The sequence below is a fragment of the Bidens hawaiensis genome, unplaced genomic scaffold (assembly GCF_021521415.1).
Source record: "Bidens hawaiensis isolate Kalapana, Puna unplaced genomic scaffold, B.hawaiensis_p1.1 tig00020713_1, whole genome shotgun sequence".
Taxonomy (NCBI): domain Eukaryota; kingdom Viridiplantae; phylum Streptophyta; class Magnoliopsida; order Asterales; family Asteraceae; genus Bidens; species Bidens hawaiensis.
This window is the reverse complement of record NW_027493185.1, coordinates 203,502-222,733: the sequence shown is the minus strand read 5'-3', so window position 1 is coordinate 222,733 and position 19,232 is coordinate 203,502. Positions and strand designations below refer to the sequence as shown.

The following is a 19,232-nucleotide window of genomic DNA, read 5'->3' as shown; positions in this document are numbered from 1 at the left end:
AAATATTTAATTAAACTAAATAAAACTAAGAATAATAAATATAATCATGATAATAATATCATTTAAATTTTATAAAAATAACAAAATACAAAAATAATAATAAATGACATTATAATAATGGCAACCAGCTCACATTAACTTTACATACACACACAAAGGATACAAATCATCGTGAATTTTAATCTAATTAGGATGCAAAAGTCTCGGCACCGATCTGAGAGTTGGGACACGCGTTGTCCCCGTCAGTATCGGCCGGTCACATCATCATCACGACTCTACATCGTCAACTCTTATATAAGTTTACCATGTATCTAGATAATCTGTGTAGCTTGAAAAATTGTTAATTGTAGCCAAGTGTGTCTATTGGCATTTGATTTTTAAGAAGCAATTTGTGAGATTTTATATGTAATATGCAAAATAAAAATATATATATATATATAGATTGGATCCAAATGCGTATTTAAAGCAACAAAAAAAAGGCAAATCTTATCTCCGGTTTGCTTTAATTTAGCTTTTGCTTTTGCTTTTTGGAAACATAAAAAATCTTTTCCTTTGTCACTTTGGACCAAACTCTCGTTAACCTTTTTTACAGAGTTTGCATAAAGAAAATGTATTTAATGCCCTTAACCCCACCTTCACATGTTACAACATTCAGCTAGATGGCCACACCTCTATTCGATTTTTAGACCGTGAGTTTTTTCTTCTTTTTTTTTTTTCTAATCTTTGTGAAAATTATATAAAGTTATACATGCCACCAATATTTTCTAATTTAGGTCCACACAAGCGCATTTAACTACGAAAATCTTTTATCCACAGGTATTGTGCTTAAAACGCATTGATGATATTTCATATTTGAGGTTTTGTATTCATTATGAGCCCACATCTCTCATGTTCATAGTTAATGTAAGATTTATCTAGGTCGTTATAGTGGCAAAGTATATATTTTATTGAGTAAATCAATTCTTTGTGTCGATGATAATATTCAAATTTATAGTTTGAACTATTAAGAAGAGAGGGGGGCACTAAATGTAAATATAAAAGAAAATGGTAGTAACTCGTTATAATAAATTAGACATGGTTTAAAGCAAACAAAAACAAACATATATTGAAGTCAGTTTTTCTTTAAACAAATTTGATTCGAGTAAAGCAGCCGAAGCGATGACTCTGTCAAAAATGATAAAACACTTGACATGAAAATCACAAAGGAACTAAACTAACAAGATTGTGTTTTGGTGTCTTTTTAAGCAAAAATATATAAAGGTGTATGTTGATGGACATTCGTGTGAGGATTCACACTTTCCAACCCATTAAAACATGAAAAAGACATGGGAATTTGCAAATGCAGTGGAGAAAGCCTGTGGCCATCTGTGTCATGTTGAATTAGTCATGGGTAATTGATAGGACCTAAAACATTGACCATTTGTAGCCCCAAATATCACATACCCCGTGTGGTCGGCCTGGTCCGTGTGTATGTGTATGTAACCATTTTTTACTATTTTGGAGAATGGCGCACTAGGAAACATTTCGGCCCAAGCAATAACATATTGCTATTTTCCTTAGAATCATTCACAATAATAATATTAAATAAATATCAACAAAAATCTTAACCTTTTGAGTTTTTTTCAATATGCGTTATCACTTATCACCTCTGCCACCATCAAAGAAAACAATGAGAATGAGATGGTATGTAGTGTTGCACAAAACCAGTTTCTGGGCCAAACCGAACCGCTTTGGAACCCAGTTCAGATCGAGTCAAAACCAGTTCGGCACAAACAAACTGGATCAATTTAGATACCAGTTTCTAAAGGAAATCCATACAAGATTGGATTTGGATCGTATCAGTATCAACGGCCAAAACCGGATTCCAAGATTTTGAACCAACAGGTCGGATCAGAGCCTGGTTTGGTAGTGCACCTCAACCCTCTTGCCGTCAAGTAAAGAGCTTATGATGGGACAGAGTTGAAGAGAACTGGGAATTGGGTTAATATCGGTTTTACAACACCTTAAGACTGAATATTAAAAAGGTATTCGGAAAAACCATGTGAGCATACTATATCTTTTATACAAGCTTTAGCCCATCCAACTGGTTACAATATCAAATCCACCAGCTTAGCTTAGTCACGTAACTGTTAGAAATAGAACTCGTAAATGGCACAAGATATCATTCTGGTGGGTGCATCCTGAGCAATTACAATGGATATAAAAAATGCATAATTAAACAAAAATACAAAACCATAATGTTTACATGCCAAGAATATATGGTTTGAGAACAGTAAGGAAAAAACCATTGATTTTACTATACAATATTACACATTATTAACAATAAACAAACAAAAAAATCAATAGAATAATGTGACAGACAAGGTTCAAATAAGCTAACTCATCACTCGCGGATATGTACACAGAAAGATATTGTTTGGCTCTTGTACCATTGAGCAAAATAATTTTCATTTATTTGGACATTATTTTACTCAATAACAGTACGATACCAGTCAAATATGTACCTTGCAGAAACTTTTCAGCAGGCCAAATGAACTCAAAACTCCGGTCTGCAGCACTCGAATTTCCAAATTTACCCTTCTTAGTAAGAGAACTCAAGGCCTCTAACTGATATATACTTCTTCACCCAAATTGCAATATCTTCAACACACGCCTGGGCTTTTGGCGTCTTAAGAAACATCTCAAAAGTCGCAAACTCATGTATAGCATCTTTATAATCATAAACAGGAGCATCTACATTAACCTTTCTAAGCTCCTGTGAATACGCAATCGCACGGTCCCGCATAAAGTCGTGCTCAGCTACTATTGTTAACGTAGGGGGCATTTGTCTTAAGGGTATCTTCGCCATTAGAGGGTTGGCAGCTGGGTGGTCCAGATTGAACTGATCATTCGGTAAGAAAAGTTTCCATGCTAAAACCGCCATGCTTCTGTCATAAAGATAAGAGTTCGCCAACTTGATCTCTGATTTTGTGGCTGTGTTTCCAATTACAAAAGGGTACAATAGAACTTGAGCCACTACTCTTATCGGGTCCAAATGGTTCCCGGCTTCCACTGCCTTTTGTGTCACATAATTTGCAATATTTGATCCCGAGCTTGATCCAAGAAGCACACACCTATTTATGGCCACACAAATACGTCAAACTATTTGCAATATCTTAATGTCATTTATTGATCATCTTATTATTAATAAGATGCTTTAATGTCAATTTATATCAATTACATCCTATTTAGGGATGTAAACAGGCCGAGCCAAGACTTAAAAGGACTCAAGCTCAAGCTCGGCTCGCTTATTCTTTATTAACTTTTTAATTACTCTATTCCTATACTTTAATAATTATTTACATATAAATTCATAGTTAAAATTTTATGTATAACATAATAGGTATCATTTAATAACTTTTAGCATATGCTTATATATAATGATAGTTATTGTATAAATATATTAAATAAAAATTATAAAAATAAAAAGCTCGTTTAGGCTCGTGAACGGCTAGAGCTCGATATTAGAAGCTCAAGCTCAACTGATCAAGCTCGTTTACTACTTGCTTAAGCTGGCTCAATTCGAGTTTTTAATGAGCCGGTCTCGAGTAGCTCGGCTTGTTTATCCATTCAAATTGATCTTTCTTTTTAATCCTAACATTATGTGTATATGATGATGAAATCATGTGCAAAGGTATGCAACTCAAATAAGCCTAAATCAAATTAATAAAAACCAAGAACTCAAATTCTCAAATTTCCAATACCTCGAAAGATCAGCATGACCCGCGATCCATGGCTCAATCATCTCCGACCCAAACCCATCAACAATCAGTCTCCTGTTCAACCCCACCCGTCCGGAAACCCGACACTCGGCCAAATTTGACTGCTTCGCCAACCAATTCAACGCCTCCACACCGTCCTCAAACGCAGCCGGATATTTACTCTCGGGCGCCAGGCGGTACCCGACCGCCACCACAATCGCATCACACGCCTTGGCAACCCGCCTACAAAACAAATCATTCGCCACCGAAACCCCACTTCCCGTCACAAACCCACCTCCATGAAACTGCAAAACGACCGGCAGCTTCCGTAAATTACTACCCAGTTCCGGCGAATACCCGCCGTAAACCCCATCACCGTGATTCGGGTTCAAGCTCAAACCTTTTGACCCGGTAAGTACGGCTTCGGGTAGAAAGATCCGTAAGGAAAGAGAGGTTAACGGGTCGATGTGGATGTCTTTGGTGGCAACGCCTTCGTGGAAGCTAGGGTTTGCAGGGGCGACGGATTCGTCGGCGCGTGAGACGACGCCGAATTGGTTGTTGGGGTTTTGAGTGAGGGTTTGTAATTGGCGTTTAAGGATGAATTTGTAAATAAGACTGTAGAGTTTTACGGATACAGAAGGCATTATTATTGTATTGATAAATGGTGAATTGAAGAAGATGAAGAATACATTAGGATTTGGTGATTACTTGTTGGGGTTTTAAGGGAGACTTGTTCTATTCAAAATTGGGGGTCATGCTTAGAACCTTCGATAATGGTTTATTAAGTTTTTTAATTTGAATTTGAATATAATAGGGATTATTATTATTATTATTATTATTATTATTATTATTAGGCTTTGGTTCAAATAAGAATTTTGATTTTCCTAAGAAGGCTAGGAAGGAGGGTATTTTTGTCTAAACACTTTTATATCAAAACCCATTTACTTTAATCTCAAAACCCACTTACATAAAACCCAATTACATCTTCACTCATCTCCTACATCCACCGCCCACCGCCACCACTCCCGTCACCCACCGCCGCCACCTCGCCGGAAAAGTCCGAAAAAACACAATGAAAAACACTATGAAAAATACAATGTAAAAACACAATGATAAAAACACAATTGTATGACACAATGTAAAAACACACAATGAAAAATACTATTATATAACACAATTTTGTAAAACACAATTTATAAAAGACTCACTAATTTTTTAAAAATTTTTATATTACAATATGGTACTCATATTAAAGATAAAAAGACACTCGTTATTATGGTGAATTTGTTTTTCAATAAAAACGTAGTAAAAAAAAGTTATGGACGTTTTAAAATGATGAGGGAATTTGGTATGTTCCTTCATGTGGAAAGAGAAAGTCAACAAATGTGTTATTCCTTTTATGCCCTCCCCCCTTCTTTCACACTTGATTTCCCCTAAACTAATCTCAACCCTCTATGTTCAAAATTAATAGACAATATTACTTCTTATTCTTCCTACAAAAACTATACTTCATGTTATAATCTAACCTATTATTATTATTACTAGTTTTAGAGCCCGTGTCAAAAACGGGATGATTCAAATTATAAAATTATAAGTAAAACAAATAATTAGATAGCGTATATGAAAAAAATGTATTACATCTATGCTTATATCTATACAATGTGTACATAAATTGATTTTATTTATATCACAAAATGATTTTTTTAATTGAACTTAATAAAAAAAAATGTTCGTGTAAAATCATACCCGAGAATGCTTCTTTCTATTGAAAAAATCATTCTCGGTGTCATATATGTATAATTGAAAAATTTTGGTTATGAACCAATTTCGAAAATAAGACTTTTCATACGATTTACGATTGTAGTTCTAACTACTCAGCCTAAATACAAAAGAGGCGTTACCTTTATTGAAATATTTATCAATTTACCAGCTATCAAAGGAAAGAGAGATATTAAATTGTAGCAATGGATGTTTTTCAAGAACTATGTTTTTTTGAGCTACACCATAAAAATGATTTTGATAAGTTTTAGATGGCTTTTTGACAACATAAAAAATAGCATGTTAACCAATTCAATTTTGTGAATATTTTGTTTCATATGAACATAGTTTTGCACGACATGCTTTTCATACAATATTTTGATCACCATTGAAGGAAAAATTAGTGTTGAAATAAATATTTCAAATTTGATAAAAGTTAGAAGTATTGATAGGCATGGGGGTGGCATGTCGAAAGTGCTCGCAATTTTTTCTTAAATTTTAATAGTTGAGGGAAAAATAGTCAATTTGCCAAATCCTGAACCTTTTGATTATTTCAAAAAATGCCCTTAAAAATAATCTTGAAACCCGAATCATGTTTAAAATTCTAACTTTCATATTTTTGACATTTTAAAGTCAACACTTTGAACTCATAACAAATTTAACGATAAATCTATTTTGCATTCTCAAACTTTTAAAAAATATTCAAAATTTTCATTTGTGACCCGTAACAAATTTTGACCCAAATGTAGTTAACTTGTACCAAACAATGTATTTACCAACTTTTGACCCATAAAATCAAATTTAACTTCCACAAAAAACCCAAAACATTTTCATTTGAGAAACATGATTTGTTGTTGATTTTTGGAATTCACCAAATATTTTGAAATACATAGTAAAATAATATGTTAATATTTATATTTATAAAAATATATAGATATTATATAAATATAGTGTAAAAGGAAAGTGAATAATTATTTATTTATTACATACATTAGGATATATTAGTTTTGAAGGGAAAAAATTTATAAGAATTAACCAAAACATGACAAGTGTCCATATTTATTTTATTTTATTGGAATAGATAGATTATTATTACTATTATTATTATTATTATTTTCAGTTTTCAATATGGGTATGCGCTGCATGCATATTATGATTATTCTAGACGCTTGACTTTTATTACGTAAGAATGTAACAATATAAGATTGATAGTTGATACCATGTCGTTGCATGGAAATTAATTGATTACTATATTGTATGTCATTGTTATTTGTTTAATGTGTTTTCTTTAAAAACCAACGTTATCCTGATAAATTGGTTAATGAGTCGTTTGTGTGTTCGGTTTAAGAGCATTACCAGCCTATTCTCTAAAGTTGTTAAATTCATATAATTTACGGTAAATTTTGAGAAAACCATCAAAATCACCTCTTCAATCCATTCTCCATTATATGGATGTGTTATATTTCAACTTAAGTAAAAACCTAAATATAGAGACTCACTTTTGATCCATACCATATAATATATCAACTATATCTTAAATTCTCAATCATCATATACTATACTAGCTTTTGAACCCGTGTATTACATTGGTTTTGTCAAATGATAAAGATAAATAAGGTCTGTTATTTCAGTTGTGATTCTCAAAATACTTGTGAATTAATTTAATGTAGACTTAATAGAAAAAACAAACAGGGTTAATGAAAAGTATTAAGATAGCATGATTTTAGAAACACTATGTGTTGATTTGCAAGAAATTTAAAAAAAAAAGTACTAAAGTTGTGTAGTTGGTCAAACCTTAGGTATGAAAATGACACTTGATTCAATAATGAATATAATCCACACTATGTTATAACCCATTTGACAAAATGGTTTTAGCCCATGACCCATGAATAGCTAGAATGAATGAGATGAGAGATTGGGAATTAGGTGAAATGTGGGCTTGACACGTAAGCTTTAACATTTTATTTTATTAGTATTGTAAGACGTAAGATAACAAGACAAAAGAGAAAAAAATAATAAAAAAAAGAATTTATGGATATGAATAAGGTAAAAAATATGAAAGTTTTTTGAAAAATGATAGATAAATTTATGGAATGGTGTGTTTTGTAGCTAAATTATAGGGAAAAATGTGTGAAATGGGCTGGGAATGCTCTAAAGGGGGTCGCTTTTGAAGACTGAAAAACTTAACAAAATAATGAATATGAAGTATGAAACAAAATAATCATGGAGGTTTTAGTAAATGAGATTTTAAAATGAAAAATAAAAGAATATATAGTAGCAAATTTCAAAAATTTTTCAATTAGTCCACTCATAAAATTTTTCTTAGTCGGGTCACTAAATTTTCAAATCAAGTCTCTCTGTTTTTTTTGTGTTAAGAAACCAATGAAGGATAAAATGTGGGAGGTTGAGATTTTTAGTATATGTAGTTAAATTTAAAAATTTTTAAAAACGTTAATTATATTAAAGTTTTAAAAATAAAATTGACGTCATTACTCAACATCAACATAAAAAAATAAAAATAAAAATAAATTATTTTGTGAAACAAAAAAGAAAAATGCTAAAAAATATATTAAAACATTTAACTTAATAAAATACGAAAGTTGAGTGACTTAATTGCAATGCTTTATAAACTTGAGTGACTTAATTAGAGCGCTTTTGAAATTTGCTTACCATTACATGAAATTGCCCCTATCAAAAACTCCAACTACCGATTTGTTTGTTGGTTGAACCGGCTACCACTGACACTTACATCAATTAATATGAATAAAAACGAATTAAAGGTATTTAATTGAAACAATTTTAAAGACTTTCTTGTCTTCCTGGTCTAATTTGAAGAACATTACAAAAATATCCGTGTATATGTGAAGGATTTTGAAAGTAGTTTAACCCTCATTCATAAGAATACCCAATTCCAAAAGAGTTTTGATAAGATGCGTTTTTAATCACACATGTTTATTTATATTTTATATAAATATAAGATAACATGTTATTGTAACATTATTATGTTTATTAAAAAATCATAGTAGGGTTGTATATTAGTCACTTTTTTGAACAAGAAAGGAAAATCAAAACTATTATATTTTGTCACCAAATTTCTTTAACAAAAATCGTTTACATTATATATATATATATATTAAAAACCAAAATTTCTTTCACTCACAATTCTTACTATTCATCAAATTTCATCAAATGTACTCTACCTTCTGCTTTAAGTACAAGTTTTTTCTGCATCATAATCTACTATGTAATGTTTTGTGGTCCTCATTCTTCCTTTTTCTGTACCACCGCAAATGACCATCAAATTAAATATAAGATCATGATCAACTTCATCAAAACGTCTATTGATGAGTTTTTGCTATACTTCTTCTATTTAATCAAAGTAAAATTAACATATCGATTGGTGGTACCGTACCGATAATAATGCCGACTGAACGTGTATATCAGGTTTTCATTATCTACAACTATCACCTACTTTATACGCACGTCACAGCATGCGGATACAAAAACTCGTTAAATTTAAGGAGAAAACAAGCATGATAACCAAAAATACTACAAAAACTTTTAAATAGAAACACCATTATATTAGGTTAAGGTAAAGGATTCAACATAAAATAAACTAAAACTAAGATGCTCATAATTTATAAGTTATGGCGTCTAAAGTTTAATGTGAGAGAGAATATAATAGGCAAATTAATTTATCATTTTCACTTACTTTTGACTAAAACTTTGGTGCACACCCCACAAGTTTTGTTTTTTGGTTTAACGGCCTTTGAAATGACTATCAAATTCAATTTTTAACCATTACAATGGCTTTCACCTTTATAAAGGGACGCGTGACAATACGAGTATATGACATATTCAAGCACTAGGTTAGAGCCCGTGTTTCACACGGGTGAAAATTATAATAAAAATAAAAATTTGTTATATGTTATACATTAATTATAAGTAAATTAACAATATATCATTTAGAAGTCAAGAAATTCAACACAACTATTTAAGTGGAGTTGGTAAGCATCTTTAGTTTGAAACATGGGGTCTTGGGTTCGAGACATGAATCACACAATAATTTATTTTTCAAAATTTTACAAAATGTTATCTTCATATAAAGATGGTTGCATTTGAAGAGAAACCAAGTCATGGATTATAACATAACTAAACTAAAGTAAATGTTTGGTATATATGTTTTCTATCCATGTGAATATATATGTTTACATTTTTAGTCCCTACAACTTGCTTTTCATAAGTGTATGCCAACACTTCACTATACTTTCTGATTATATTTAATTTGATTTATTGATTTGCTTTATAGGGTTTTTGATGTGTCGTGTTTGATTTTGCCTTAAATGTCTTTTTTGATCGACGCTCTACAATTAGGGACACCTTATACTGTATCTTATGTCAACACTTTAGTGTATGGTTGCAGGATTCTGAATCCATCTTTGCTTATATTTTGTAAACTAGGTGTTCTGTGGAAGGTTGATATCATAATCCAGATTTATATTGTACTTGTCTATGATGTCATGGTGACTTTTGTGTTTCTTTTCTTTTCTATTTTTTTTATTGGTTGCTTAAAGTCGAGCACGTTAGCATGCCCCGCCTTACAATTTCGTTAACCGACCTGACCTTGAGTATAAGATTTTAATAACTATTTGTATAAATAAAGTATATATGTGTGAACCCTCGGGTGGGCAAAAGTAAAATTGCACTAATTTTGACGTTATTTTACCAATCTCATGAAAATAACGTTAAAGGTGGCGGAAGGTTAATCAGGCATCATGTGGTGGCGTTGATAGCCGAAAGACAAGGGCACATGCACCAATCAGCCGGTGTCCCTGATGATTGAGTGCTATGTGTCTTATGTCCAAGGCTTGATGCAAAACTACTATCGAGCCGAGGGTCTCACCGGAAGCAGCCTCTCTATCCCTATGGGATAGAGGTAAGGCTGTCTACATCTTACCCTCCTCAGACCTTACCATAGCATTGCTATTGGTGGGATATACTGAGTACGATGATGATTTGTATAAATAAAAGCTGTTAAGATGTTGAATGGGTTCTACAATACTTGCTGTTAAATGGGTTTTGCCTTCTCATTTCTTTTAATTTTGTTTCTTACTATTTTTAAATAAAATATTTAATGTAATAAATCTAATTATTTATTGCTTCCAGTTAAAATACCATTTCAAAAGTAGAAAGCAGTGTGTTTGGTTTGGCAGCTAAATAGTAAATACACATACAATACAAAGTACAACTCTTGTGCCACAAAATTTCCAGAAGTGGAAATTATAGTGCAGAACAAAGTCACAAAAACAAGTTTATGCTAGTAAACCGCGTACCTCGGTGTCAAGATCATGATAACCAACTTATTAAAGCACTGATTACTGATAACTTATGCCATCACCAGTCACCACTTATCACTTCACCAATACGGTATGCTGTTTCACATTCGTTGAGTATCCTTTCATCATTAAACTCAAAACGATTTCAATAAAGTGGCAGGCAAACGGGCAGCAAGCTGCACCGCAACCCCCTTTTGAATAGCAAAGTCAATCCTACTAAAAACTAAGCTTTGGGACGTTGGGGCCGAAAAGGTACCGTGTACGACCCGCTGAACCTTGCTCAGAAAATTCACAGCCTCCGGGGCTAGAAACCCAAATGTATCAAAAGCAAATGGGAGAAACACATGCTGATTCTCTAAACAGGCTTTTTTCGTGTTTGACAACTTTGCCCGGTTTGGCCTTCAACGCAGCCTGACCCACAACAAACCACGGTCTTTGAGCCCAACAAGCATGGGCGGATTTAGTGCGGGTTCCCTGGATTCACGGGAACCCATATTTCAAATTTTGTATTAAAACGATACATAAAAAGTATCTTTAGAAGTTAACTCATATCAAGAAGTTAAAGATGGTGTAGTGGTAAACTCCTTTAAAACCTTCCAAGTCTCTTGTAAGATCTCAAGTTCAAATCTTTTAAAGACCCATTTTGATTTCAAATTTTTTGTTTCTTTTTGGTAAACCATCATTGTGTTATTAGTTTGAGTTTACTTGAGAGGTCTCAAGTTCAAGTCTTTTTAAGTCTCATTTTGTTAACTTTTTTTTTTTCCTTTTTGATAAATTGTGTATTTAGTTAGTGTTTTTAATAGCTAAAAAAAGAACGTTGTGGCTTTCGTTATTTCCAAAGTACCTATTCACACATCACGTATATACAACCCATTTATTGTAAAAAAAATTTTCATTTTTAATGACCTTACATCTTTTTTAAATTAGCATATTGTTTTATTATGGTATTGTATATCATATTCTTCGATAAGGCTCGATCAACCTGAAAACGTTTGGTTGTGTGAAATTTAAACACCAAAAAAAGGTGAACCCATAGGAAAAAAAATCTTGGATCCACCACTGCCGACAAGAGGAGGCACTCCTGTAAGGTCCACACAAGGGTGTTTCCCCCCTGTCCACCCGAACACAAGAATATTAGCTGGCCTTAACGTGGACCTCCCTTCACGCGAATCTGTAAGAAAGTTAACAGTGACCTTCTTTTCTAGCAACAAGAACCATCCCGATGCCCATATTAAGACTATTAGGTGTGGATACTATTTTGCTTCTTATTTTATATTGTCATGTAAGCACCATATCATATAACACTTCACTCCACTATCTTCATTATTCCATAATATCATGGAAATGGTCACCAATTCATTACTTCCTTCTCTTTTTAAATAAAATAATAATACTTATAAAACAAAAACTAATGCAATATAACTAAAATTAACTTAATACAACAAAAATTAAAACTTAAATAAAATATAAAGTTACATTAAAAAAATAACAAAAAAGAAAAATTATTAATTTAAAACCTAAAATAATAAGAAAAAAAAAATACAACTAAACATATTTGTTGGCGATTTCGGTTTATCCGCCAACACCACCTCCACCATTAATGTATTCAGCCACGGTGGCATTGCCTTCCATTTCAGTTATCCTTTTCAACGAGCTAAACATTTTTCTGTCATATATCGGATTACCGTCAAAGTAATCCACTACTAGGCGCTCGTGACCCGCTTCACGATCTCTGTTCAAAGCAGCTCTTCTCGTTTTCGGTATCGAGTTTTCGTTGTTGCTCGTCTCGTCATCGGATGAAAAATCCGTAACAAAACTGAAGTAAAGGTCTGAGTTGAGAGACATTTGTAATTTTATGAAATGGAAAAAATGAGTAAGAGGGGGTTTATTTATATGGATTAATAGTTATTTAATTTTATTTCTATTTTTATTATTATTATTATTATTATTATTATTATTATTATTTTTCTTTAGAGCTGTGCTAATACCACGGCATTTTAAGCGGTACAAATTGCTCCACAACTTCACCGCCGGCGGTGCAAACGTGAAGTGGGGCGGTGCTTACCGCCGGCAGCTCTTACCACATCAGCATATCAATCAGCATAGTGGGTTCCATACCTAATAGTCTAAACGTCCACTTCATTTCACCATCTTCAATAATTCCAGCCTAGCTAATAATAGACCATTCGTAAATCGTAAATGAGTGCACGTGTACGTTCCTCTATCTCAAAATAATATTATTTATCATACATTTGTGTCATATTTAATGGATCAATTTTGTTACATGCAGTGCTAAACAATTGTAAGTCAAATACAAAAACGAAACTCTTTATCCCAAGCACCTGCACCATTTATGCATGTTCGTCTGTAAGCCATTATCAGGAAGTAAAATACCCTTTCACGAACACCTAACAGAACGAAACTCTTTGTTCATGTTAATGAAACTTTTTGAACGAAACACCGTTCTATCAAACCGAACATTTGCCTTTTAATTTATGTGACCCTGTAGTAATGAAGCGTAAGCCATTTATTGTTGTGTTTGATTCTTACAAGTGACAGTCTCAGTGTTTTTATAAACATTAAACACTATTTAACTACCAAAAATGCCATCTTCTTAAGGTTGATATTTCAAAAACTACATTAAACGAATATAAAAAGTTGTTACAAATGCAGATACAAAGCTAAATTATATGTACACTCACAAAAATTCAACATGTCCTGAAACTTCTCTACACAAAAGCTTTGACTCACTGGCCAACTTTATACTCTTGTGAATTATTAATCCAGTAAGCTTATGTGACGATGCCGGTTCATATTTCCTAGCTTCCACCTCACTCCCCAGCAACAAAGCTTCTCGAGCGGGGACAACATTTTCAAACCAAAATTCCCGTAACACGCCGTGTATTAACTTCCAATATTCTTCATCTCGAGATACACGAAATATAGTACTTCCATTTTCGGTCCAACAATACAAATCGGCCCAATCTCGGTCCATGACTTCCATTTGACCCTGAATCTGAGGCATGTAGTAAAAGGGCATAGTGGTCCAAGGCTTAGCCGATTCGGGTTTTCCTTTATTAAACGGGCATTTCACTTCAAGAATCCCAGGGTTTATGAAATTACCAAGAAGCCCATCTGGGGATGCCCCGATCCAATCAAACTTATCCTCTGAATGGGTCGCGAATCCCAATAAATTTACTTCACGACCTGTGATTTTTTATATTTTTCTATGGCGATTGACTCGTTAAGAACGCCCCACTGCATTGCGTGTTTAGTAACAGGTAAAACCGTTGATTTTGTATCTGTTGGGAATACTTTTTCACACCAAAGTTCATACCTTCGTTTGCCTTTCCATAAGCCGAGAGCCGTGCTGAAGGTACTAGTTGTTAACCGGTCTTTTCTAAGGGCGAACCATTCTTCAGTGCGTTGGGCTGGTGCATCTGACGGGTTCAGTTGACTAGTCAAAGTCAAAGCCAAAGTCTTCCATTGAGGTTTGTGAAGTAGAGAAGTTGGTGTTAAAGATGCGCAGGTTGGAAACGGTCTTATAAGGTTTAACTGAAACTTGTTTCTTTGAGGAGGAAGATATAATGTTGTTGCCTTATTGTGGAAAAAATGCATTCTAGTGATGCAGGCATTTGTCATTTTGGAAGTCTGCAAGAACCATACACAGATCAGTAACTTGATCAGATATTACTGAGATCAAATAAAAAACAATAAAAAATAAAAATTAGAGTTAAATATTTTGAATTGATGTTAGTTAAAGGTAACAGCATGAGCACTTCAGGTAATGAGTTAAATAAAAATGGCTCCTTTTTGAGAGGGCTGAAAAGGGTCCGTCAAGATGGGTTGACTTAAAACACTTTTGGTCCAAAATATTTGCACGCGATTAAGCAAATAAACAAATAGTTTATCGCATATTACTACAGATGTTATATTGTCTTGATAAATAATTAATTATCTAATCTTTTTATAATAGAAGTGCATGAAAACGAAAAAACCAAACCATCAAAGCCGAACTTTTAGTTAGGTTTCGGTTTTTCGAGTAGTCAAAATTAAAAAAACCGAACTGAACTTACAGATTTTCATTTTGGATTTTAAGTAATTTATAATCAATTAATATATAGTTTAACCCAAATATTTAGCCCAGATGCATAATAATCAATTATCATTAACTAACAGAAAAAACCAAGTCCAAATTCGTTATTTTTGCCAACCTTTTTCCTGGCCAAAATTTTCGAGCCCAAATGGCAAAATGAACTGAACCCAAACCAGAAAGACCGATACCGAATGATTTTCAAAGTCTCAAAAACTGAAATTTCGATTTTTGCCCAAACCGACCAACGCAGACCCCTTAATAAAAGGGTGGTTTTGAACAAAAGAAGATGCATAAAGAACAAAGCTTTTGAATTATTGAGAAGAAGCAAAAGAGAATACAATGAACTAATTTTAGTATTCACATTCCATAATTAGTGTAAACTTTCATATTATCACATGAACCACAAATTTGCGAAAAGGTTAAAGTAAAAAAACAAAAAAAAGACAAGGGCAATTGTTGTTAAAATAGGGGTAAATCGACATTTCAACATATGCAAATAGAGTAACAAAATATATAAAAGTGAAATGTTACCTGCATGTAGCTCAGGGGCAGTTAGATTCAATAACAATCTACAACAAACAAATAAACAGATATTGGTCAGCTAAAAGATGTTCATCAATTTGGGCGTATAATAAAAACCCAAAAAAATTAGCACACGGTAATAGCATAAAAGCATTTCCAAGTATAAGAAATGATTCAATAATAATAATTAATAATTAGTATGCGGATACAACACAAACAAGAACCCTAATATTTGTTTTAGGAAGATAAGATATTTTTGGTCTTCAATTTCTAAAACCCACCCTGCTCTTCTATTGGATTGGATTGGATTGCTGGCTAGGGTTTATCATCACAGGCGGAGAGACTGATGACGTCACCTTAAAATAGGGGTAAAATTGTCAAGTGTTATGGTTTAATAATAAAAAAGACAAAAAGTAAATAAACTTGTGATTCGATGTTAATGGTTGGGCCACACTTATACTAACTTCTTTCGAGTGTTCACTGGTTAACGAAGACTAGGTTGGGTTGGCGTCTTTAGCATCTCCACAACATCAAGCCTAAAATTAGGCAGCATGAAACACTTTGCTAACGCAATTTTAGATTGTGCCGCATATACTTCTTGTAAGTTGAAACATAGGATGTCAGAGATAATTTATTGCTATTTTTTTCTATGTATTATTCAAAAAATATTATGATTAAAAACAAAATTACATCCCTAGTATATACCTTACCTAAACTCTAACATTTCATTCTTCATCTCTGTCTATAAATTTATCTAAAAACATCATATTTCTTTTAAGTTAATGCCTCAAAATCATCTCACATCTACCTATATTCTAATAAAGTAAAATAAATGTGGACACATGTCATGCTTTGGTTAATTCTCACAATTTTTTTCCTCCAAAACTAATATACCCTAATATATGTAATAAATCAATAATGATTCACTTTCCTTTTACACTATATTTATATAATATCTATATATTTTTATAAATATAATTATTAACATATTATTTTACTATATATTTCAAAATACTTGGAATTTCAAAAATCAACAACAAATCATGTTTCTGAAATGAAAATTGTTTCGGGTTTTTTGTGGAACTTAAATGTGATTTTATGGGTCAAAAGTTGGTAAATTGATTGTTTGATACAAGTTAACTGCTTTTAGGTTAAAAATTGTAACGGGTCAAAAATGAAAATTTTGAGTATTTTTAAAAGTTTCTGAATGCAAAATAGATTTATCGTCAAATTTGTTATGGGTCAAAGTGTTGACTTTAAAATGTCAAAAGTATGAAAGTTAGAAGTTTAAACATGATTCGGGTTTCAAATTTATTTTTAAGGGCATTTTTTGAAATAATCAAAAGGTTCGGGATTTGGCAAACTAACTATTTTTCCCTCACATATTAAAATATAAGAAAAGATTGCGAACACTTTCGACGTGCCACCCCCATGCCTATCAATGCTTCTAACTTTTAGCAAATTTGAAATATTTATATCAACATTAATTTTTTCCTTCAATGGTGATCAGAACGTTGTATGGGAAACATGTCATGCAAAACTATACTCAAATGAATATTCACAAAATTGAATGGGTTAAATTGTTATTTTTTATGTTGTCATTATGACAAAGTCGAGAAGCCCTCTGAAACTTATCAAAATATTTTTCATGGTGTAGCTCAGAAAAACATAGCTATTGAGGAACATTCATTGTTACAATTTAATGTTTTACTTTCCTTTGATGGGTGGTAAGTTGATAAATATATCAATAAAGGCAACGCTCCTTTTATATTTAGGCTGAGTGGTTAGAACTACTATCGTATGAGAAGCTTTATTTCCGAAATTGATTCATAACCAAAAGTCTTTCAATTATACATATATGGCACCAAGAATAAATTTTTCAATAGAAAGAAGCATTCTCGGGTACATTTTTGCATGGACATTTTTTTATTAAGTTCATTTAAAAAAATCATTTTGTGGTATAAATAAAATCAATTTATGTACACATTATATAGATACAAGCATAGATGTAATATATTTTTTTCATATACGCTATGTAATTATTTTTTTTATTTATACTTTTATAATTTGAATTATCTCATGTGTGACACGAGCTCTAAAACTAGTTGTACTATATATTAATGGAGAAACACTGCTACAGTGTTTCCTTTAATATATAGTATAATTTTGCACCTTAGTCCTTGAATTTTAGATTGTTTTAATTTAGTCCCTCCAAGTTTTAAATTGTTTCGGTTTTGATCTATGGCATTTCTTTTTGCTAAACTTTGTTTACTTTTCACTTTAGCATCCCAAAGTTTTCATGATTTTAGTATGTACCTTAACATGTATTTTCCTTCCTATATAGTTTTTTGTTATTACTTATACATTTAAGTTATTGATTCTTTGGTAATCTTTAGCATACGATATTTTAAAAACTTTAGTATGCCGTTACGACATGCTCATATTTTTATATGTCATACCGTTAAAACGAAGTTGTATTCGCAACAAGTTATGTAAGTTCCAATAAAAACGGAGTTTTTTTCGCAATAGAATATTTTTTTTGTATTGTAACCACATACCAAGTGGTAGAGGTGCACAAATCGGGTTTTCCAAATACCCGGGTTCGGGTATGGAACCGGGTTCGGGTATGACCGGGTATTGGAAAATTGGATATTGGCAATACCCGGGTCGGGTTCGGGTCTAGGTATTCTCTCTAAAAACCATACCCTATGCATCGGGTTTGGGTCGGATATCGAACCGGGTATTCTAAAACTGGGTATTTGAATACCCTATTTTTGGGTATTGAAAAAACCCTATTTTTAGGTTTTTTTGGGGATTTTTTCGGTTTTTTTTTCAGGTATAGATCAGATTTTTTAAGGGGTTATAATTTTTAGGGGTATTTTCGGGTATTTTTTAGGTATTTTTCGGGTAATTTCGTGTATAGATTGGGTATTTGAAAAACTTGGTTTCGGGTATTGGAAAAACCCGGTTCCGGGTATGGAACCGGTTCCGGGTTTCGGGTATTACCAGGTATAAATCGGGTCCGGTTCCGGGTACGGGTTTTGGTACTGAAATGCATACCCTATCCGTACCCTACGGGTAGGGTCGGGTACGGGTTCGGGTATTAAAAACCCGGGTATAAAAAAAACCGGTTCTAAGTATTTTTTTCGGGTTTTTTGTGCACCTCTACCAAGTGTCAGTACCACATCAATGTCGTAATGAGTCGAACCAATACCAACCAAGTCCTTTTGATATAAAGATAAACTTTTATTTTGTTGTGTCGAAGTGATATTCGTTACGATGTGTTTGTGTATTCGCGTTTTAATATGCGGCTGTCGAGTTCCCCGCGCAAAGCGCGTCGGGAACACTCTAGTTTCATTCATTAAATCTATCTATATGTTACTTATAATTATTTTATTTAATTATTTACACACTCATATAATTCTATGAAAGATGATAAATAGTTTACCTCTCTCTATATATATATCAAGAGTTACTATTATTTAGTAAAAACTATTTTCTGTCATGTTTTAAAAATAAAAGGTAATATAGGTGAAATGTGAGTGGTCTCACAAGATGATTTCTCAAAATATGTTTAGAACAATTGTATATATTATTTTAGGCGGGAAGTGGATTAACATAAGCATATTGCAATGAAAAACAATCACATCGTGTGTGATTAATGAAAACAATTGAGTGGTTACTCATCTAGTATAATCGGTTTAACACATATTTGGTTTGATTTCAATTTGGAATTTAGAATTGAGCTTTTATATTGTGTTTCCGAGTTTCATTTAAGGA

General features: G+C 32.5%; 1 protein-coding gene and 1 pseudogene across 1 annotated transcript; both read right to left on the bottom strand.

Annotated features, from left to right (window-relative positions):
- Positions 1–2,503: 2,503 nt before the first annotated feature.
- Positions 2,504–4,384, bottom strand: LOC143561567 (putative carboxylesterase 16). Its single transcript, XM_077049614.1, has 2 exons — positions 3,744–4,384; positions 2,504–3,113 (listed from the first exon to the last, which is right to left on the bottom strand). Exons 1-2 carry the CDS (start codon positions 4,382–4,384, stop codon positions 2,582–2,584), a joined length of 1,173 nt encoding a protein of 390 aa, XP_076905729.1. The 3' UTR covers positions 2,504–2,581.
- A 9,106-nt stretch (positions 4,385–13,490) lies between these two features.
- LOC143561566 (uncharacterized) lies at positions 13,491–14,484 on the bottom strand (annotated as a pseudogene).
- Between the last annotated feature and the right edge of the window lie 4,748 nt (positions 14,485–19,232).

What these genes read in the sequence shown, in the direction of transcription:
- LOC143561567 (XM_077049614.1), bottom strand. Translation starts at nt 4,384, where the DNA reads ATGCCTTCTGTATCCGTAAAACTCTACAGTCTTATTTACAAATTCATC. An exon ending in GGTCATGCTGATCTTTCGAG is followed by an intron (nt 3,114 to 3,743) that starts GTATTGGAAATT and finishes GGCCATAAATAG; the next exon opens with GTGTGTGCTTCTTGGATCAA.